The sequence below is a fragment of the Cherax quadricarinatus genome, chromosome 72, assembly GCF_038502225.1.
Source record: "Cherax quadricarinatus isolate ZL_2023a chromosome 72, ASM3850222v1, whole genome shotgun sequence".
Classification (NCBI taxonomy): Eukaryota; Metazoa; Arthropoda; class Malacostraca; order Decapoda; family Parastacidae; genus Cherax; species Cherax quadricarinatus.
Window position 1 is genome coordinate 5,973,477 of NC_091363.1, and position 23,306 is coordinate 5,996,782.

General features: G+C 41.7%; 1 protein-coding gene across 3 annotated transcripts in view; it reads left to right on the forward strand.

The window, feature by feature from the left end:
* The first annotated feature begins 17,574 nt into the window (after positions 1-17,574).
* Positions 17,575-23,306, forward strand: part of LOC128701367 (uncharacterized) — a 114,827-nt gene continuing 109,095 nt past the window's right edge. Inside the window, exons 1-2 of one of the 3 annotated variants that reach the window (XM_070100348.1) lie at positions 17,575-17,617; positions 19,192-19,774. In XM_070100348.1, the coding sequence (XP_069956449.1) occupies positions 19,595-19,774 (180 nt within the window). In that variant the 5' untranslated portion in view covers positions 17,575-17,617; positions 19,192-19,594. Of the gene's footprint in view, positions 17,660-17,794; positions 17,951-19,191; positions 19,775-23,306 lie in introns of those variants that run through there. The other 2 variants (XM_070100346.1, XM_070100347.1) reach the window with 2 other exon arrangements.

Below are 23,306 nucleotides of genomic sequence, written 5' to 3' on the forward strand. Positions count from 1 at the left end.
AGTTCTTGCTAATTGACCAGTTTTACATATTCGGCACGACATTTTATATATATATATATATATAATATATATATATATATATATATATATATATATATATATATATATATATATATATATATATATATATACATATATATATATACATATATATATATATATATATATATATAATATAATATATATATATATATATATATATATATATATATATATATATATATATATAATATAATATAATATATATATATATATATATATATATATATATATATATATATATATATAATATAATATATATATATATATATATATATATATATATATATATATATATATATATATATATATATATAATGTAGGTAGTTTAGTTCAGTTTAGTTAGTTTAATATGTTTATTATGCACCCCATACCCATCCTGTGGGCGGTAGTCAAAAGATTACAGAGGTACATAATTGGTCCAGGGACTGGGCCTCAAAGTTTTGATAGCTGAGCAAGTTACAGAGGTAATGAATTCACAATTTACAAAGGTAATGAACTCACAATTTACAAAGGTAATGAACTCCAGGTAGGTCTGGTCACAATCATGACAAGTTACAAAGGTATTTACAGATTACAGAGGTACATAATGGGTCCAGGGACTGGGCCCCAAAGTTTTGATGGCTGAACTAAGTACAAGGTAATGAACTCACAAGTTACAAAGGTAATGAATACTGTAAGAATGGTTACTTACGTTTATACATGGCTACAATCATGAACAAATTTTAGAGTAATGAGCAATTCACACTTCCACACCCGGTCACAACTGTAGTGAGTTATTGGTGCAAATATTGATTGTTGAGTCACACACACACACACACACACACACACACACACACACACACACACACACACACACACACACACACACACACACACACACACACACACACAGAAACAAGAGGCCACAATTGGAAGTTGAAGACACAAATGAGTCAGAGAGATAGTAGGAAGTATTTCTTCAGTCATAGAGTTGTAAGGCAGTGGAATAGCCTAGAAAATGACGTAGTGGAGGCAGGAACCATACACAGTTTTAAGACGAGGTTTGATAAAGCTCATGGAGCGGGGAGAGAGAGGGCCTAGTAGCAACCGGTGAAGAGGCGGGGCCAGGAGCTAGGACTCGACCCCTGCAACCACAAATAGGTGAGTACAAATAGGTGAGTACATATACAAATTCATACACACACACACATAAACACACACACACACACACACACACACACGACACACACACACACACACACACACACACACACACACACACACACACACACACACACACACACACACACACACACACGTGTATAGTATGCAAAATTATGGAGAAGATTATCAGGAGGAGAGTGGTGGAGCACCTGGAACGGAACAGGAGTATAAATGCCAACCAGCACGGATTCACGGAAGGCAAATCCTGTGTCACAAACCTTCTGGAGTTTTATGATAAAATAACAGAAGTAAGACAAGAGAGAGACGGGTGGGTTGATTGCATCTTCTTGGACTGCAAGAAGGCCTTTGACACAGTTCCTCACAAGAGATTAGTGCAGAAGCTAGAGCATCAGGCGCATATAACAGGAAGGGCACTGCAATGGATCAGAGAATACCTGACAGGGAGGCAACAACGAGTCATGGTACGTAATGATGTATCACAGTGGGCACCTGTGACGAGCGGGGTCCCACAGGGGTCGGTCCTAGGACCAGTGCTATTTTTGGTATATGTGAACGACATGACGGAAGGGTTAGACTCAGAAGTGTCCCTGTTTGCAGATGATGTGAAGTTAATGAGGAGAATTAAATCTGATGAGGACCAGGCAGGACTTCAAAGAGACCTGGACAGACTGGACACCTGGTCCAACAAATGGCTTCTCGAATTTAATCCTGCCAAATGCAAAGTCATGAAGATGGGGGAGGGGCACAGAAGACCACAGACAGAGTATAGGCAAGGTGGCCAAAGACTGCAAACCTCACTCAAGGAGAAAGATCTTGGGGTGAGTATAACACCGAGCATGTCTCCGGAAGCACACATCAATCAGATAACTGCTGCAGCATATGGGCGCCTGGCAAACCTGAGAACAGCATTCCGATACCTTAGTAAGGAATCATTCAAGACACTGTATACCGTGTATGTCAGGCCCATACTGGAGTATGCAGCACCTGTTTGGAACCCGCACTTGATAAAGCACGTCAAGAAACTAGAGAAAGTACAAAGGTTTGCGACAAGGTTAGTTCCAGAGCTAAGGGGAATGTCCTATGAGGAAAGATTAAGGGAAATCGGCCTGACGACACTGGAGGACAGGAGGGTCAGGGGAGACATGATAACGACATATAAAATACTGCGTGGAATAGACAAGGTGGACAAAGACAGGATGTTCCAGGGAGGGGACACAGAAACAAGAGGCCACAATTGGAAGTTGAAGACACAAATGAGTCAGAGAGATAGTAGGAAGTATTTCTTCAGTCATAGAGTTGTAAGGCAGTGGAATAGCCTAGAAAATGACGTAGTGGAGGCAGGAACCATACACAGTTTTAAGACGAGGTTTGATAAAGCTCATGGAGCGGGGAGAGAGAGGGCCTAGTAGCAACCGGTGAAGAGGCGGGGCCAGGAGCTAGGACTCGACCCCTGCAACCACAAATAGGTGAGTACAAATAGGTGAGTACACACACACACACACACGCAACACACACAACACACACACACACACACACAACATACACACACACACACATTGCCAGACTCACACATACACTCCCCCCCTCCCCCACCGACATCTCACTCCTTCACCTGATCCCTCCCCTCCCTCTTTCACCCTCCCCCTCCCCACCTCTCCCTCCTTCCCCGTCTCCCTCTCCCACTCACCCACTTGCTTCTCCCTCCTTCCCAATCCCCCCTCCCCACTACTCTCCCACATAGCCACAGTTCCTCCACTACCTCCCCCCCCACACTCTGACATACACAATACTAACCTAACATACAGAATTACATAGGTTTCCCACTCTGAGGCAATCAGGATAAAACAAAAATGGGTTGCCAGAGAGCAACAAGAAAAACCAAGGGACAGGAGGAGGAAACTGCAAAGGAAGATTGGGCAGCAGAGCTCACAAAAAGGGAACATGAATGGGAAAAGAAACTAGAAGAACTTAGCATGAGAATGGAAGAGAGGATAGACATGGAAAGCAGGAAGTGGGAGGTGCAAGTCAAAGCAGCAGAGGCCAGGATACAGAGTTTAGAAGAGGAACTGAAAAATCTGAAACAGCCTAACGAACTAAAGAACATTTTGGGATTGACAACAGAGACTGCTACCTCAGCCACAAATAAGGGGACTGTAGGGAAAGAAGGAGCAAAACTGCATGTAGAAGCTCAATCAGTGGAGACTGTAGTAAATGAAAGAGCTAAGCTATATGTGGAGGCCCTAACAGACCACAGCAGAGCCCAGGGAAAGCCGAGAAGGGAAAATGACAGGCCACTGAGCCCAAGTACATTAGCTAGTGAAACTGAAGAAAGGAAAGCTGCAATGGAAGAAATCAAATTGAATGAGGGGATGCACAGGGATATGCAGTGGGAGAATGAAAGGGTGAGGTCAGTCTTTGTGTATGGGCTCCAGGAAGTTGAAGGGGAAACATATGAAGCAAGAAAACAAGGGGAAAAAAAGCAATTGAAAGCATCATGAAAGCAATAGGAGAAGACGACATGACCCAGCTGGAAAATTTTCAGAGAATAGGGGGGTTTGTAAAAAAAAAGAACCCGGCCAGTGAAAGTGACCTTCAAGGCAGAATTGACTCGGAACAGGATCCTGCAGGAGAAAGCACGATTAAGGGACATGCCGGCATACAGGAAGGTGTATCTCGACCATGACAGAACACAAGCAGAAAGGCAGAAACAGAGAGAGATGGTACAAAGGCGAAAGGAGGAAAGAGAGGGGATGGAGAAGACAGACAGGAGATCCCAGACACAGGAAGATCAAATACAGCCTCCCTCACAACTTCCTATAGAAGCCTCCCAACCAGGTCAACCCCAGTGCAACCAAACACTCTAAACCAAAACACCCATGCCACATCCAATGCCCCCGCCCACTGCATTACAAACTCCACCCCCACAGCAACCACCCATAGTTCCTTATCAGGTCTCCCACTGCCCCAACCCCAATACACCTCCCAGACCACAATCTTAGAAAAGAAGTTGAAGGTGTGGTATACAAATGCAGATGGAATAACAAATAAGTACGAGGAGTGGCACGAAAGAATCAAAGAGACATCCCCAGACATAATAGCACTCACAGAAACAAAACTCACCAGAATAATAACAGATTCAATCTTTCCATCCGGATATCAAATCCTCAGGAAAGACAGAGGGAGGAGAGGGGGAGGAGGAGTTGAACTGCTCATTAAAAACCAGTGGGGGTTTGAGAAAATGGAAGGAATGGATGGCACGGGCGAAAGGGACTACTTAGTGGGAACAATCCAGTCTGAGGGACATAAGGTGATAATTGCAATAATGTACAACCCACCACAGAACTGCAGGAGGCCAAGAGAAGAATACGATGAGAGCAACAGAGCAATGGTCGATACACTAGCCGAGGTGGCCAGGAGAGCACACATGGGGGGAGCAAAGTTACTAGTTATGGGTGATTTCAATCACAAGGAGATTGACTGGGAAAACTTGGAGCCCCATGGGGGTCCCAAAACATGGAGAGCCAAGATGATGGATGTGGTACTGGAAAACCTCATGCATCAACATGTTAGAGACACTACCAGAGAGAGAGGAGAGGATGAACCAGCAAGACTGGACCTTGTATTCACCTTGAGTAGTTCTGACATCGAGGATATCATGTATGAAAGGCCCCTGGGAGCTAGTGATCATGTGGTTCTGTGCTTCGACTACATAGTTGAGCTCCAAGTGGAGAGAGCAGCAGGAATAGCATGGGAAAACCAAACTACAAAAGGGGGAACTACTCAGGCTTGAGGAACTTCTTTCAAGACATTCAGTGGGAGAGGGAACTGACAGGAAAACCAGTACAAGAAATGATGGACTATGTGGCAATAAAATGCAAGGAGGCAGAGGAGAGGTTTGTTCCCAAGGGAAACAGAAATAATGGGAAGAACAGAACGAGTCCTTGGTTCACCCAAAGGTGTAGGGAGGCAAAAATTAGGTGTACTAGAGAATGGAAAAGGTACAGAAGAGCCAGAAACAAATATGCACAGATAAGAAGGGAGGCTCAGTGGCAATACGAAAATGACATGGCATCGAAAGTGAGGAGGAACACTGCAGGAGGCCTGCTGGCCCATACTAGGCAGGTCCTTTACAATTCATCCCACTAACAAAACATTTGCCCAACCCAATTTTCAATGCCACCCAAGAAATAAGCTCTGATGTGAAAGTCCCACTCAAATCCAACCCCTCCCACTCATGTACTTATCCAACCTAGATTTGAAACTACCCAAAGTCCCAGCCTCAATAACCCAACTAGGTAGACTGTTCCACTCATCAACTACCCTATTTCCAAACCAATACTTTCCTATGTCCTTTCTAAATCTAAATTTATCTAATTTAAATCCATTACTGCGGGTTCTCTCTTGGAGAGACATCCTCAAGACCTTATTAATATCCCCTTTATTAATACCTATCTTCCACTTATACACTTCGATCAGGTCTCCCCTCATTCTTCGTCTAACAAGTGAATGTAACTTAAGAGTCTTCAATCTTTCTTCATAAGGAAGATTTCTAATGCTATGTATTAATTTAGTCATCCTACGCTGAATGTTTTCTAACGAATTTATGTCCATTTTGTAATATGGAGACCAGAACTGAGCTGCATAATCTAGGTGAGGCCTTACTAATGATGTATAAAGCTGCAGTATGACCTCTGGACTTCTGTTGCTTACACTTCTTGATATAAATCCCAGTAATCTATTTGCCTTATTACGTACGCTTAGGCATTGCTGTCTTGGTTTAAGGTTGCTGCTCACCATAACCCCCAAGTCCTTTTCGCAATCTGTATGGCTAAGTTCTACATCATTTAACTTATAAGTACTAGGGTTATGGGCACTCCCAAGCTTCAGAACTTTGCATTTATCTACATTGAACTGCATCTGCCACTTTTCTGACCAAGAATAGAGTTTGTTTAAATCCTCCTGAAGTTCCATAACATCTACGTTTGAATCAATTATCCTACCTATCTTTGTGTCATCGGCGAATTTGCTCATATCACTAGTAATTCCCTCATCAAGATCATTGATATATATTATAAACAACAACGGGCCCAAGACTGATCCCTGTGGAACGCCACTTGTTACAGATCCCCACTCGGATTTAACCCCATTTATGGACACTCTCTGCTTCCTGTCAGTGAGCCATGACTCGATCCACGAGAGCACTTTTCCCCCAATGCCATGAGCTGCCACTTTCTTTAACAGTCTATGGTGCGGTACTCTATCAAAAGCCTTACTAAAATCAAAGTAAATAATATCAAATTCTTGATAGACTGACCCTAAGCTGTTGTACATCCACATCAGGAGGAAAACAACAGTCAAGGACCAGGTAATCAGACTGAGGAAGGGTGATGGGGAATTCACAAGAAACGACCGGGAGGTATGTCAGGAGCTCAACACAAGATTTAAAGAAGTATTTACAGTGGAAACCAGTAGGACTCCAGGAAATCAGAGCAGGGGGGGGTGCACCAGCAAGTGCTGGATGAGGTACATATAACCAAGGAGGAGGTGAAGAAGCTGCTATGCGAACTTGACACCTCAAAGGCGGTGGGACCAGACATCTCTCCATGGGTCCTTAAAGAGGGAGCAGAGATATTGTGTGTACCGTTAACAAAGATCTTCAACACATCATTTGAAACTGGGCAACTTCCCGAGGTATGGAAGATGGCAAGTGTAGTCCCAATTTTTAAAAAGGGAGACAGACATGAGGCACTAAACTACAGACCTGTATCACTAACGTGTATAGTATGCAAGGTCATGGAGAAGATCATCAGGAGGAGAGTGGTGGAGCACCTGGAAAGAAACAAGTGTATAATTGACAACTAGCATGGTTTCAGGGAGGGAAAATCCTGTGTCACAAACCTACTAGAGTTTTATGACAAGGTGACAGAAGTAAGACGAGAGAGAGGGGTGGATCGACTGCATTTTTTTGGACTGCAAGAAGGCCTTCGACACAGTTCCTCACAAGAGATTAGTGCAAAAACTGGAGGACCAAGCAGGGATAACAGGGAAGGCACTACAATGGATCAGGGAATATTTGTCAGGAAGACAGCAGCGAGTAATGGTACGTGGTGAGGTGTCAGAGTGAGCACCTGTGACCAGCGGGGTCCCACAGGGGTCAGTCCTAGGACCAGTGCTGTTTCTGGTATTTGTGAACGACATGACAGAAGGAATAAACTCTGAGGTGTCACTGTTTGCAGATGACGTGAAGTTGGTGAGAAGAATTCATTCGATCGAAGACCAGGCAGAACTACAAAGGGATCTGGACAGGCTGCAGACCTGGTCCAGCAATTGGCTCCTGGAGTTCAATCCCACCAAGTGCAAAGTCATGAAGATTGGGGAAGGGCAAAGAAGACCGCAGATGGAGTACATTCTAGGGGGCCAGAGACTACAAACCTCACTTAAAGAAAAAGATCTTGGAGTGAGTATAACACCAGGCACATCTCCTGAAGCGCACGTCAACCAAATAACTGCTGCAGCATATGGGCGCCTTGCAAACCTCAGAACAGCATTCCGACATCTTAATAAGGAGTCGTTCAGGACCCTGTACACCGTGTACGTTAGACCCATATTGGAGTATGCGGCACCAGTTTGGAACCCACACCTAGCCAAGCATGTAAAGAAACTAGAGAAAGTACAAAGGTTTGCCACAAGACTAGTCCCAGAGCTAAGAGGTATGTCCTACGAGGAGAGGTTAAGGGAAATCAACCTGACGACACTGGAAGACAGGAGAGATAGGGGGGACATGATAACGACTTACAAAATACTGAGAGGAATTGACAAGGTGGACAAAGACAGGATGTTCCAGAGACTGGACACAGCAACAAGGGGACACAGTTGGAAGCTGAAGACACAGATGAATCACAGGGATGTTAGGAAGTATTTCTTCAGCCACAGAGTAGTCAGGAAGTGGAATAGTTTGGGAAGAGATGTAGTGGAGGCAGGATCCATACATAGCTTTAAGCAGAGGTACGATAAAGCTCATGGTTCAGGGAGAGTGACCTAATGGTGACCAGTGAAGAGGCGGGGCCAGGAGATTGGACTCGACCCCTGCAACCTCAACTAGGTGAGTACAACTAGGTGAGTACACTCATACACACACACACACACACACACACACACACACTCATACACACACACACACACACACACACACACACACACACACACACACACACACACACACACACACACACACACTCATACACATACACACGCACACACAAACACACACATAAACACACACACACACACACACCAGGTCTTCCACCCTCACAGGCCCCCCAAACCACAGTGTTGGAAAGGAAACTGAAGGTATGGTACACAAACGCTGATGGAATAACAAATAAGTGGGAGGAGTGGCATGAAAGAGTCAAAGAAGCATCACCGGACATCATAGCTCTCACAGAAACCAAACTTACAGGTATGATAACAGATGCCATCTTTCCAACGGGATACCAAATCCTGAGGAAAGACAGAGGGAACAGGGGGGGTGGAGGAGTGGCGTTGCTGATCAAAAATCGCTGGAATTTTGATGAGCTGGAGAGAGGAGACAGCGGAGAAGAAAGTGATTACATAGCGGGAACACTTCACTCTGGAGGTCCCAAGGTGGTAATAGCAGTGATGTATAACCCACCACAGAACAGCAGGAGGCCAAGGCAAGAGTACGACGAGAGCAATAGAGCGATGGTTGACACACTGGCTAGAGTGGCCAGAAGAGCTCATGCATGCAGGGCAAAGCTCCTGATCATGGGTGACTTTAACCACAAGGAGATCGATTGGGAGAACTTGGACCCACATGGGGGCCAAGATACATGGAGGGCTAAGATGATGGAGGTGGTACTGGAAAACTTCATGTGCCAACACGTAAGGGACACTACAAGAGAGAGAGGAGGGGATGAACCAGCAAGGCTGGACTTAGTATTCACCTTGAGTAGTGCAGATATCGAGGACATCACATATGAAAGACCCCTTGGGGCCAGTGATCATGTGGTTTTAAGCTTCGAATACACAGTAGAGCTACAAGTGGAGGGAGAAGCAGGAAGGCCAGGACGAATGAAGCCAAACTACAAGAAAGGGGACTACACAGGAATGAGGAACTACCTGAACGGGGTTCAGTGGGACAGAGAACTGGCAGGGAAGCCAGTTAATGAGATGATGGAATATGTAGCAACAAAATGCAAGTAGGCTGAGGAGAGGTTTGTACCCAAGGGTAACAGGAATAATGAAAAAGCCAGGATGAGCCCATGGTTTACCCAAAGGTGCAGGGAGGCAAAAACCAAGTGTGCTAGGGAATGGAAGAAATATAGAAGGCAAAGGACCCAGGAGAATAAGGAGAACAGTCGTAGAGCCAGAAACGAATATGCACAGATAAGAAGGGAGGCCCAAAGACAATATGAAAATGACATAGCAGCGAAAGCCAAATCTGACCCGAAACTGTTGTACAGCCACATCAGGAGGAAAACAACAGTCAAGGACCAGGTAATCAGGCTAAGGAAGGAAGGAGGAGAGACAACAAGAAATGACCGTGAAGTATGTGAAGAACTCAACAAGAGATTCATAGAAGTGTTCACACAGGAGACAGAAGGGACTCCAGAAAGACGGAGAGGTGGGGCACACCACCAAGTGCTGGACACAGTGCACACAACCGAGGAAGAAGTGAAGAGGCTTCTGAGTGAGCTAGATACCTCAAAGGCAATGGGGCCAGATAACATCTCCCCATGGGTATTGAGAGAGGGAGCAGAGGCGCTATGTGTACCCCTAACAACAATATTCAATACATCTATCGAAACAGGGAGATTGCCTGAGGCATGGAAGACAGCAAATGTAGTCCCAATCTTTAAAAAAGGAGACAGACATGAAGCATTAAACTACAGACCAGTGTCACTGACATGTATAGTATGCAAAATCATGGAGAAGATTATCAGGAGAAGAGTGGTGGAACACCTAGAAAGGAACGATCTCATCAACAGCAGCCAACATGGCTTCAGGGACGGGAAATCCTGTGTCACAAACCTACTGGAGTTCTTTGACATGGTGACAGCAGTAAGACAAGAGAGAGAGGGGTGGGTGGATTGCATTTTCTTGGACTGCAAGAAGGCGTTTGACACAGTTCCACACAAGAGATTGGTGCAAAAACTGGAGGACCAAGCAGGGATAACAGGGAAGGCACTACAATGGATCAGGGAATACTTGTCAGGAAGACAGCAGCGAGTCATGTACGTGGCGAGGTGTCAGAGTGGGCACCTGTGACCAGCGGGGTCCCGCAGGGGTCAGTCCTAGGACCAGTGCTGTTTCTGGTATTTGTGAACAACATGACGGAAGGAATAGGCTCTGAGGTGTCCCTGTTTGCAGATGACGTGAAGTTGATGAAAAGAATTCACTCGATCGAAGACCAGGCAGAACTACAAAGGGATCTGGACAGGCTGCAGACCTGGTCCAGCAATTGGCTCCTGGAGTTCAATCCCACCAAGTGCAAAGTCATGAAGATTGGGGAAGGGCAAAGAAGGCCGCAGACGGAGTACAGTCTAGGGGGTCAGAGACTACAAACCTCACTCAAGGAAAAAGATCTTGGGGTGAGTATAACACCAGGCACATCTCCTGAAGCGCACATCAACCAAATAACTGCTGCAGGATATGGGCGCCTAGCAAACCTCAGAACAGCATTCCGACATCTTAATAAGGAATCATTCAGGACCCTGTACACCGTGTACGTTAGGCCCATATTGGAGTATGCGGCACCAGTTTGGAACCCACACCTAGCCAAGCACGTGAAGAAACTAGAGAAAGTGCAAAGGTTTGCAACAAGACTAGTCCCAGAGCTAAGAGGTATGTCCTACGAGGAGAGGTTAAGGGAAATCAACCTGACGACACTGGAGGACAGAAGAGATAGGGGGGACATGATAACGACATACAAAATACTGAGAGGAATTGACAAGGTGGACAAAGACAGGATGTTCCAGAGATTGGACACAGTAACAAGGGGACACAGTTGGAAGCTGAAGACACAGATGAATCACAGGGATGTTAGGAAGTATTTCTTCAGCCACAGAGTAGTCAGTAAGTGGAATAGTTTGGGAAGCGATGTAGTGGAGGCAGGATCCATACATAGCTTTAAGCAGAGGTATGATAAAGCTCACGGCTCAGGGAGAGTGACCTAGTAGCGATCAGTGAAGAGGCGGGGCCAGGAGCTCGGACTCGACCCCCGCAACCTCAACTAGGTGAGTACACACACACACACACACACACACACACACACACACACACACACACACACACACACACACACACACACACATGCACACATGTGGTAATGCTTTATTTACAGCTAGCAAAGTCAGGGTATTTCTCCAGAATGGTCTGTAATATACCACTGTGGATAAAATACTTAGCCATTTCTTGAACACTTCTGAGTGAGTTGTTTCTAAATTCATTAATTTTATCGCACTCCAGTACATAATGACGCAGGGTGTGACAATAGTCCATCTGGCAAAGTTTACATTTCGTTTGGTCTACATCTGGTGGTGGTGATTTAACCTGCCAAAGATACTTGTAACCCAGCCGGAGCCGGGCGGTAGTGACATCCAAGAGTCTGCTTATTTTGTTGGATGCACCATAGACATGTGGCTCCTCCTGCATGATAGAATGATGATAGATGGACTCACTGGTGTCAATCTCCCTGAACCTTAAGTCCATAAAATTCAGTTGAAGTTCTTTTCGTATTATTGTTCTCAAACTACTATCTGACAAGCCAAGATTGTAATCTACTCCCTCTTTGAAAGCATACAGCTTAGCCAATTTATCAGGTAGGTAGTAGGCTGGTAGACAGCAACCGCCCAGGGAGGTACTACCGTCCTGCCAAGTGAGTGTAAAACGGAAACCTGTAATTGTTGTACACGATGGTAGGATTGCTGGTGTCTTTTGTCTGTCTCATAAACATGCAAGATTTCAGGTACATCTTGCTACTTCTATTTACGCTTAGGTCACACTACATATACATGTACAAACATATATATACACACCCCTCTGGGTTTTCTTCTATTTTCTTTCTAGTTCTTGTTCTTGTTTATTTCTTATCTCCATAGGGAAGTGGAACAGAATTCTTCCTCCGTATGCCATGCGTGTTGTAAGAGGTGACTAAAATGATGGGACCACCTCTACTAGTAGTCAAGAGAAGGCGGACCTCTTTGCTGAACACTTTGCTACCAAAATGCAAGTTCCTGGTCCAGCAAGGGGCCCTCCTTGGCTAGCTGCAAGAACTGTGTCAAAACTGTCAGTGGTGACAATAAGGCAGGAGGAGGTGCATTTCCTTCTTAAATCGCTTGACCAAGAAAAGGCTGTGGGCCCAGACAAGTTGAGCCCAAGATTGCGGAGATGTGCAGACCAGCTAGCAGCACCTCTAACTCGCATCTTTCAGCACTGCCTAGTACAGTGTAAATGGCCCTCTCTATGTAAAGAGGCAAATGTAGTCCCTGTTCACAAAAAGAAGAGCAGAGCAGAAATCAGCAACTACAGACCAGTGTCACTCCTGTCAATCACCGGTAAGATCCTTGAGACAATAATCTCAAGACAAATGACAGAGTTTTTTGACTATCACTCACTACTTTGTGATCGTCAATATGGCTTCAGGAAAGGTTACTCTGCTGCTGATCTGTTGTTAAACCTCTCCACTAAGAGGCACCAGTCACTGAATGAATCCAAAGTCAGCTGTGTGGTAGCACTGGACATTGCTGGCGCTTTCGACCGGGTGTGGCACCAGGGCCTCTTAGCAAAACTTCAAGCACTGGGAATTGCAGGCTCTACGCTATGTCTCCTCAGTGATTACCTTCATGGTAGATCTCTAAGTGTAGTTCTCAATGGAACGGAATCAGCAAGACATCCTATTGGGGCAAGTGTTCCACAAGGAAGCGTTCTGGGACCATTGTTATGGAATGTCTACTTCAACGACCTTCTTCATCTCATCCCAGAATCACATGCATATGCAGACGACTGCACACTGACATTCACTTATCCAAGAGAAGAAATGCCAGCTGCTCTAAGCTACATCAATCATCAGCTGAGAGCTATATCAGCTTGGGGAAATAGATGGCAAGTAACATTTGCACCTGAGAAAATGCAAATGATGATCGTCTCTAGGCACCATGATGGTAATGCTGGTGCAGTAGTAAGATAAGATTTCGTTCGGATTTTTAACCCCGGAGGGTTAGCCACCCAGGATAACCCAAGAAAGTCAGTGCGTCATCGAGGACTGTCTTAACTTATTTCCATTGGGGTCCTTAATCTTGTCCCCCAGGATGCGACCCACACCAGTCGACTAACACCCAGGTACCTATTTGCTGCTAGGTGAACAGGACAATAGGTGTAAGGAAACGTGTCGGAATTTCCACCCGCCGGGAATCGAACCCGGGCCCTCAGTGTGTGAAGCGGGTGGTCTGGTGGCACCTGGAGAAGAAGTTGATATCCTTGGGGTGAAATTTGACTCCAAACTAACCATGAAGAACCATGTAAATCTTGCAAACAAGGCAGCCAGGAAGCTTACAGCACTTCGCCGTATCTCGCATCTACTTGACAGTAGGGGTTGCAAGATTCTGTACGAGGCACAAGTACGCTCGCACCTTGAGTATGCTCCACTTTCTTGGTTTGCCTGCCCCCCCTCTCATGTGCGACTGCTTGACAGAGTAGAGAACAGAGCAAGACGTCTCATCTCTCGCCTGGACCCATTCTGGATAGATCTGTCATTTCAGCAGAGCCTTCAACATAGGAGGGATGTGGGTGGCCTTACTGTTATGTACAAGGCCAATATTGTCAAAGTACCACACTTGGATCCACTTCGAGGACAGCGTGAAACAAGCTTTTATGCCACAAGACGGGCAGAAAGCAGCAACTTCACTCTGGCTGTACCCTTCTCCAGAACATCACTCCATCTGAGATCATACATACCCAGGATGACTCGAACATGGAACACATTCGTACAGCATAATGATGTCAACGAGGTAAAGTCAGTTGATCAAATGAAAATGCTGGCCCACAGATGGCTCCAACTTCATCCTGTTCCCTACTTGTATGTCTCATAACAATAAAAATGCTTTCAAATGAGCTGATGTAGGTAACAGCTCTTAGCTTGTCAATAAAGTTAGGAATCCTTAACCTGTAAATAGCTTGTCAATAAAGCTAGGAATCCTTAACCTTGTCAAACCCTGTGTAAAAAAAAAAAAGAAGAGTAAATTACTTAGGATAACCCAAAAAGTCAGATGGGGATGGGAAGTAATCGGATTTAATTCAAAGGAAGGGTAGCTCCTTCCTTAATCATAATAATCATCATTATTTCTACAAGTATAACTGACATCAGTGACATACTACTATTTAGAAAGCCGCTTGTTATGCAGGGCATTTCGGACAAATTAAGTCAGTTTTGTCCCAGGATGCGACCCACACCAGTCCACTAACACCCAGGTACCTATTTTACTGCTAGGTGAACAGGGACAGCAGGTGTCTTAAGGAAACACGTCCTAATGTTTCCACACGTACCGGGGATCGAACCACGGACCTCAGTGTGTGAATAACATGTGTATTGTCTCAGTGTGAGTTGAATGCGCCAGCAATCGAGCTAAGACACCTGCCATGAATGGTTTAACCTATTTAAATGTCATAGATCAAGTTACCAGCACACTGGTGTAACTTAATTTTGAGTTATTATTAAAATGGATTATCTATTATTGTCTGTTTTTATCGAATAATCTTCAGATTAATCAGAATTAAATAACTGGCACTAACAATATCAATAACAGTTAATATAAGCCTCCAAAATGCAAGAATAAAAAAAAATAATAATAAAAGTATTTTCACGAGAATATTCTCCCTCAAGGGTCACAGGGTATACACACCGAGAAGTATCTCTATATAGACTTTATATTAGGAATTAAAGTATCTTTGATGTTAGTGTACATGTGAACTACAAACTTAATGACCATAGAGCAGTTAACATGAATTAATTCCGATGAAACAAGTTGTTAGACGTACAAAAAACCTCTGGTGTCTAGACGGCGGCCGACGGACACACAACGTTCCTTCCTCCGCGACACAAACTAATTTACAAATCTTTATTCTTATTTTCCTGCTTAGTTTTTGTTATTTTTAGTATGCCTTTAATTATTATAACTGTAAAATACCTACGAGAAATACCTAGCAAGTGTAAGTCTTTTGTAAAATTTATTAGTTGTTACTGTTGATGAGGTTAAGAGCCATCATGGCATAAGCTCTTTCTCAATAACGGCAGTAATTAAAGGCATATAGATGTTTTTAATCAGGTGAAAATGATAAACCCTCAGGGGTCATATAGCGCATGGGGAATGGCAAGCATTCAGGTTTGATCCAGGAAAAAGGAGGTGAAATCCATTTCCCTGGATCAAGATCCCCAATGCAAATGCCACTTTGACTTTTTGAAATGAGCCATTATCACTACAAATCTTACTAAATGTCTGGAAGTTAATACTCAGATTTAAATGGGTTGTGAAAACATGCAATTATATTACGTTTTATAACATGCACGAAATGTATCACTATAGACAAGAAGCGCTGTATAGCCCTTGTGGCTTAGCGCTTCTTTTTTTGATTATAATAATAATAATAATATAGACAAGAACATTTCACCAGTTCCTGGAAGTTGTCTTCATTATATCATAGATTTGCAAGTCCCTCCCAAGAAGCTCACTAGTAATACCTTAAATCACTTTTAAAAGCACCTGCACAAAAATAAATTTCTCGCCTAACAGTTAGTAAACATGTATCACAAACCCTGCATAATTATGGACTTTCAACATGCACTCAAATGTCACCCATTTCTGTATAATCAACGTATCATGTTAAAATCAACTTGTATTTGTATATCTGAGCAGTAGTACTGGCAGGGCTGCATCTGCTCTTGTTATTAGTAAGTTTATTCAGGTATACACAAATACAGTTACATAGATTATCATACATAGCAACATATGTGTAAAGATCCTAGGATAATCCAAAAAAGTCAGAGTGACTTATTTCCAGTGGTGTACTTTAGACCCCAATGGATAATAATGTCAGGAACTATGTTAAGTTAGGCATAAGAATTAACAAATGGGTGTCTACACTGCTAAGTGAATTGTTTGCCATCCTAATGGCGCTAAAATTGACTTATCATTTACTTATGACACTAAGCTTGGCCATATGATTAAGGTGTCGACCGGTGTTCCCAGGAGCCATAAAATACCAACAGTAAGTTTATTCAGGTACAGATACACATAGTTATGTAAATTATCATACATAGCAGCATGTGTAGATTACCTCCTAGGATAACCAAAAAAAGGCCAAAGTAGCTGTTATTTGATGAAGCAAAGAAAAGAAGGGACAGACACAAAAAAATATTTTAATTAGCTTAGGTTAAGCAAGGTCCGTCAGGAAACAGGACAAGTGGTTCCTGACCCGGGTCTTAGATGATGACCCACGGAAGTTCTTGGTCATCTGACCGAGGCCTTTCGCTGGCTTACCGGTCCACCCCTTTAAAAATTATAGTCATAGTTATAACCATTTAGTTATATTTTAATTGTATAACCAACGAAGTTCTGGGCAAAGAGAAACAGTCGTACTCCACCAAGGCAGGCAAGAAATTAATGAAAGTATCCCTTCTCTAATTATTATTATTATAATCAAGGGGGGATGGAAGGTATTCAGGGTTAATTCAGGTAACTGGAACACAGTTCCAGTTCCCTAGATCAAGAGCCTCTTACCAGCATCAAGGAACTCTTCCTTGAGGGGATCCCTTCTCTAAATTTAGAGGTCTAAGAAGGGATTAGCTTCAGAGTTCCTGGGTTTATTTAAAACCTGAGATTATTTAAAAGTTTTCTTCCAGCAATATATTTATTATTTAGCTCTCAGGAAAACTGCCATTGAGAGAGGTATCCTCATAATGATGCACAACATAAGTAAATAAATAAGCAAGCAAATAGGCAAGCAAGTAGGCAAGCAAGCAAGTAGGCAGGCATGCAAGTAAGCAATCAATTAAGTAAGCAATCAGTCAAGTAAGCAAGCAAGTAGGCAGTCAAGCAAGTAAGCAAGCAAGCAAGTTTATTTAGGTACAAATGCACATAAGTACAATTTTCATACCTAGTAACATAAATGACCTAGGACAACCAAAAAAAAAGGTCAGTGACTTATTTCCACTGTATTATATGTAAATTGAAAATAATATATACATAAATATAGTGTGCTATTTGTATATGCATCGTATGATCTATATTAACCTAATTTAGCAAATGAATAATAAAAATAATAAAATCTATACATATTGAATATATTTGAGTTGGCGGAGTGATACCAAGGATCAGCTGTTTGTGTTTACTCTCAGGTGGGAGTTGCTCCCTCACTTGTAAATTCCCTTAAATTATCAGTAAGTTTTCCTTATTCTTCCTTCTATCTGCCTTCATTGCATCTTTGCCTCCAGATACTCTCAGCCTACAAAATATCTTTTAATGAGAATCTGCTTCTTTTAAGTTTTTAGGCATTGCAATATTAGGCAGCCTCGGAAGTGTCAGCTTAGGCAGCTGAAGGTCTTATTTAGCGACCTTTATAAGCTTCACTTTCTGACTTAGTGTGATCCTCACCAGTGCCAGAATAGTGACATGAGACGCTCCACTGATTATTAAGCAACTTATCGGCACCTTCTAGTCATTATCTGTTGGTACTGTAGCAGGAGATTTTATTTGATTGACGTATAAGTCAGGAATTGTTGGGTTATCCTAGGTTAAGGTATAAAATGTCACTGTATAGTTACTCACTACATCGAATTAAGAATTATTACGATTGAAATAGAAATTTCTATGGGCTCTTCATTTACCTATTATTGAAAGCACATACTTTCTGTAATGTAAATAACTACACTATTCCTGTTGTATCTCCTTTTATTGTAACTGATTTGCATACAGTTGAGTTACTTAGCAGTTTTAACTTTTAAGGTTTAAATAATAAGATATTACAAGGACTCCAATGGAAATAAGTCACTTTCTGACTTTTTTGGTTATAAGTAATTTACACTATGTATGATAGTTGTACTTATGTGTACCTGCACCTAAATAAACTTATATGTTTGTGTTATAAGCATTTTCAGGAAATTTTAATTTATCCAATAAAATTGTGATTCAGAAGCATAAATTTAAAGGTGAAAATGCTTAGACATAGCTTTTAAGGCCCTTTTCATATTTAATAAAAAATATATTATTTTATATAGAAAAAATGTGTCTAGGATAGTAAGGAGATAGATACTTATTTTTTAACACACTACTGTCCCAGCATAAATATGAAACAAATAAGTGTTAGAGAACATACTAATCAGCATGAGGAATATTAATCAAAACAGAGGGAATATTAATTAGCATGGAGAGGTAATATCAATGAATATAAACGGATTATCAGTCAGAGGTTTTTTCTGTAATTTAATGCAAAACTGGTTAAAATACAGCATGTAAAATTTTAAACTGCAAATATAAAGCCTAAAGAAAGAAACTGTTGCTGTGTTAAATGGATGGAGTACTAGTTTAAAAAAATAAGAGGTTGAAGATTAATCTTTTCAGTGTGGGAAATGAGTCATTTTGTTAGACTTTTTTTGGGGTTATTCTAGGTAATTTACACAAATGTTACTAGGTACTTGCATATACTTGTACCTAAATGAACTTACTTCCTGTTAGGTGTAAGTCAAGATGCCTAATGTTTCCACTTGTCATGTGTTCAAACCCAGGTCCTTCAGGTGTGTCCACCTATGACTTACAAAAGGCATGTAAATAACAAAAAAAAGGCATGTGTTGCCATATGTAATATGTTACAGTATACCTCCATATATTAAGGATAATCATATTTATATTAGTAGAGTGATTAAAAAATTCCTGTATGGGATCATGTGAAACCAAATGTTATCTTTTTTTTCAGATATGGCTCATTCAACTAAGGAGTGACTTGACATGACAAATTTAAATCAAGATACTATAATTATTAATATCAGGAACTGAATATGGTCATGTAAAAATTTTATTTGAATTGTCCCCATAAGAAAAATTTTCATTTTGATGATGGCATGAAACAGAGTATTAGTAAAACTGGCCTTCACTTTGGTAACGACCACAGCATGAAACCAGATTAAGGCTACGGATTCAATCAATAAAAATATACAATCCCCAGGGCAGCAGACGAGCATTCGTCAACTGCTTGTCGAATGCCAACTGTATCTATGAAAACACCCTAACCAAGCCATCATCAGTATGGAAGGAGAAGCATGCAAGTTTTCTCAGTAATAAAGTGAAATTTGTCATCACTTAAAAATTTTACCATCAATATGGGATCCACAACTCAAGGGCCTCTTAAGGGAGACCAAAATATTGGTCATGCTGCACTGGTAGCATGGGTAGGTCGAGAGCGTTTGAGACCTACTCATCTCCGTGCAAATTTAACCAGGTTGCTTGAGCGTGAAAGTGAGGGATGGGAGCCTCTCACATTCAACTACAACACAGGACAGGTATGTACACTTCATAATTATGCACTTTCAAATTATTTTAAGAGTGAAACCAATGTTCTTTCCTTTTCTTTAAGGTTAAGGATGTATACTATACAGTGCATTGTAATTCCTGTGTGCTTCTTACTCATATGGTATAGTATAAGATTTGAGTGTTATACAGTAATGTACTGTAGACTACATATACAGGCAGGCCCCAGTTTACAGCGCTTTGCTTTACTGCATTTTGCTAATGCCGCAGTTTTCAGTTATACCCATTCTTCATTTATTCTGACTTCAAACAGTATATATATTCACCATTCACTGTAAGCTAATACCTGGACAAAAATATTTCAAGGTAAGTAATGTGTGTACTGTATATGCATTTTTTTAGGTCTATCTCTATTGCTTAGTTAATATATGATATTGTAAACATGTCATTAGGCTTTTATATGCATTTGAAAGTGAAAAAAAAAAAAAAGAAACGTTTCACTTTATAGCAGTAGTCTGGAACCTAACCCACTCTATAAGTGAGGCCCTCCTATATACAGGACTAAATTATTATAACTTTAACCATTTAGTCCTGTATATAGGAGGACCAGTAGGCCAGCAGAAGGCCTCAGTCAGATGACCAAAAGCTCCAACAGCACGTCATCATCTGACTAAGACCCACATTAGGAAATACTTGTCCTGTTTCCTGACAAACCTTACCTTACCTAACCTAACCTTCTGTATATATTATGCAGATTAAGAGCAAGAATGTTTTGTTTAAAAAGATTATCAACAGGAAGGAATATTTTATCAGGACAGTAATAGCACAACAAAACAAACCATAAAGAAGACATTTAAAAGACTGGAAAGATGCATATGCTATACTACTGTATATTAAAACTGTTGTATTCACAATTTTTTGGTGTTCTGTAATCATTTGTGGCATATTCTTATGGATAGTCCCATGATTTAGTTGTGGGGGGCCCCCACTTTTTTTTATAGTACAGTAATACTGTTATTAATATTTTATTATTTAAATTATATTTACGTATATTTATTATTTATATTTTTATTATATTTTATTATTACAGCCTCTCCTCACTTAGCGACGTACTTGTTTACCGATGACTTGGACTTACGATGGGCTCTCTGACGAGTATGCATACCTAAATAATGTATATTAGAGCTGATTTCCTCTATTCTGTTTATTAGAATGCACAGTGCACTACTGTATAATAATGCTCCTCACTTAACGACGAATTCGTTTACTGATGTGGTCTTAGGAATGGAACTCCATCGTTAAGTGAGGAGAGGCTGTATTATTTATTTTTTTTTATTAACACACTGGCCATTTCCCACCAAGGCAGGGTGGCTTGAAAAAGAAAAACTTTCATTGTCATTCACTCCATCACTGTCTTGCCAGAGGCATGCTTACACTACAGTTATAAAACTACAACATTAACACCCCTTCTTCAGAGTGCCAGCACTGTACTTCCCATTTCCAGGAATCAAGTCTGGACTGCTGGTTTCCCCGAATCCCTTCATAAATGTTACCTTGTTTACACTCCAACAGTACATCAAGTCCTAAGAATCATTTGTTTCCATTTGCTCCTATCTAACATGCTCATGCATGCTTGCTGGAAGTCCAAGCCCTCACACACAAAACATCCTTTACCCCCTCCCTTTCAACCTCTCAATCTTTCCTATGCTGACCCCTACCATGCCTTCCCTCCACTACAGATTTATACACTCTCGAAGTCATTCTATTTCGTTCTGTCCTCTCTACATATCCAAATCATCTGAATAACCCATCCTCAGCCCTCTGGATAATAGCTTTGGTAATCCCACACCTCCTCCTAATCTTCAAACTACGGATTCTCTGCATTATATTCACACCACACATTGCCCTCAGACATGACATCTCCACTGCCTCCAGCCTAGTCCTTGTTGCAACATTCACAACCCATGCCTCACACCCATACAAGAGCATTGGTATAATTATATTCTTATAAATTCCCCTCTTTGCTTTCATGAATAAAGTTGTTTGTCCCCACAGACTCCTGAGTGCACCACTCGCCCTTTTCCCCTCGTCAGTTCTATGATTCACCTCATCCTTCATGGACCCATCTGCTGACACGTCCACTCCCAGATATCTGAACACATTCATCTTCTCCATACTCTCTCCCTCCAATCTGATATCCAATCTTTTGTTACCTAATTTTTTTTGTTATCCTCATCACCTTACTTTTTCCTATATCCACTTTTAATTTGTTTCTTTTACATACCCTACCCAACTCATCAACCAACCTCTGCAACTTCTCTTCAGAATCTCCCAAAAGCACAGTGTCATCAACAAAGAGCAACTGTAACAACTCCCACTTTGTGTTACAGTACACTGTCGTTTAACGCGTTAGTTATGTTCCTGAAAATGCCATGGTAGTTAAAACCGTGTTAGACAAACTGAAGAACTTATTGGAAAAATAGTTACGTACCTGGGAGCCCCAAAAAAGCCAAACAACTTTTTTTTACACCAACAGATCTTACAAAAATAAAAGTGGGTATGTAATTGTAGTTCATTGTCGTGAAATATTATGTTTGTACTGCTTAAGACTACAAATGCAACAGAAATAATAGTACTTCTTACCTTAAATTGTGGGTGCTGGTGTTTGTCACTGTGAAGAGAGGGGAGAGTTATGCTGTGGCCCTACTGGGCTGAGGTGGATGGTAGAGGTTCTGGTACTGAAGTCGATGGTTGTACTGGAGTGTGCTTAAATTCTGTAATGAATTTCTGAGCTATTTTACCCTGCAGTACATTATACAGCTGACAATAAGGTATCAGCTGCATTAGACAATGTTTCAGAGCACTGCTTCTAGATTTGCCTGGGCCCTCCTCAGTAAAACTTCTAACTATAAATCAGTTAAGTCAGTCAGTAAATCAGTCAAATCACTAAGTCAAGTCAGGTCAGTCAGTCAAGTTAGTAATTCAGTCAGTTAAGTCAGTCAGTAAGTCAAGTCAGCCAGTCAAGTCAGTTAGTCGGTTATTCATCACACAAACTCGTATATATTTACTTCATTCTTTTTAATTGTATAAACTGGCGCTTCATTAAGGACTCAGGCTATCTAGTCTAATACATGTATGTATCTCTATTTTCTTTGTTAGCTCTTAAGAATGCTTACACCATTTCTTGCCACTTTCAGCAACACTGGTGTGCCTACTGGATGCCTTGATTGCTTGACAGATACAGGATATGGCAATTAAAATATCAAAACACTATTCACAAACACAGCTAGTTCCTAACACAATAGAACTGGACACACACAAACTAATGCTGGAATGAGGGTGGTGGGAGTGTGGGGTGGACATGCGCTCCAAATTTTTTCCCCTCCCGCGAACTGAACCATGTTAAGTTAATTTTATGAAGTGTTATACAAAAATATGCCGCAATTCTTCAATAGTGCTATAACCAAAACATGCCACACAAAACCATATTAAACGACAGTCTACTGTAGATTCTTTATCTTTTAACCCCCACACCTCTTTCCAACACCCAAGCATTCACTACTC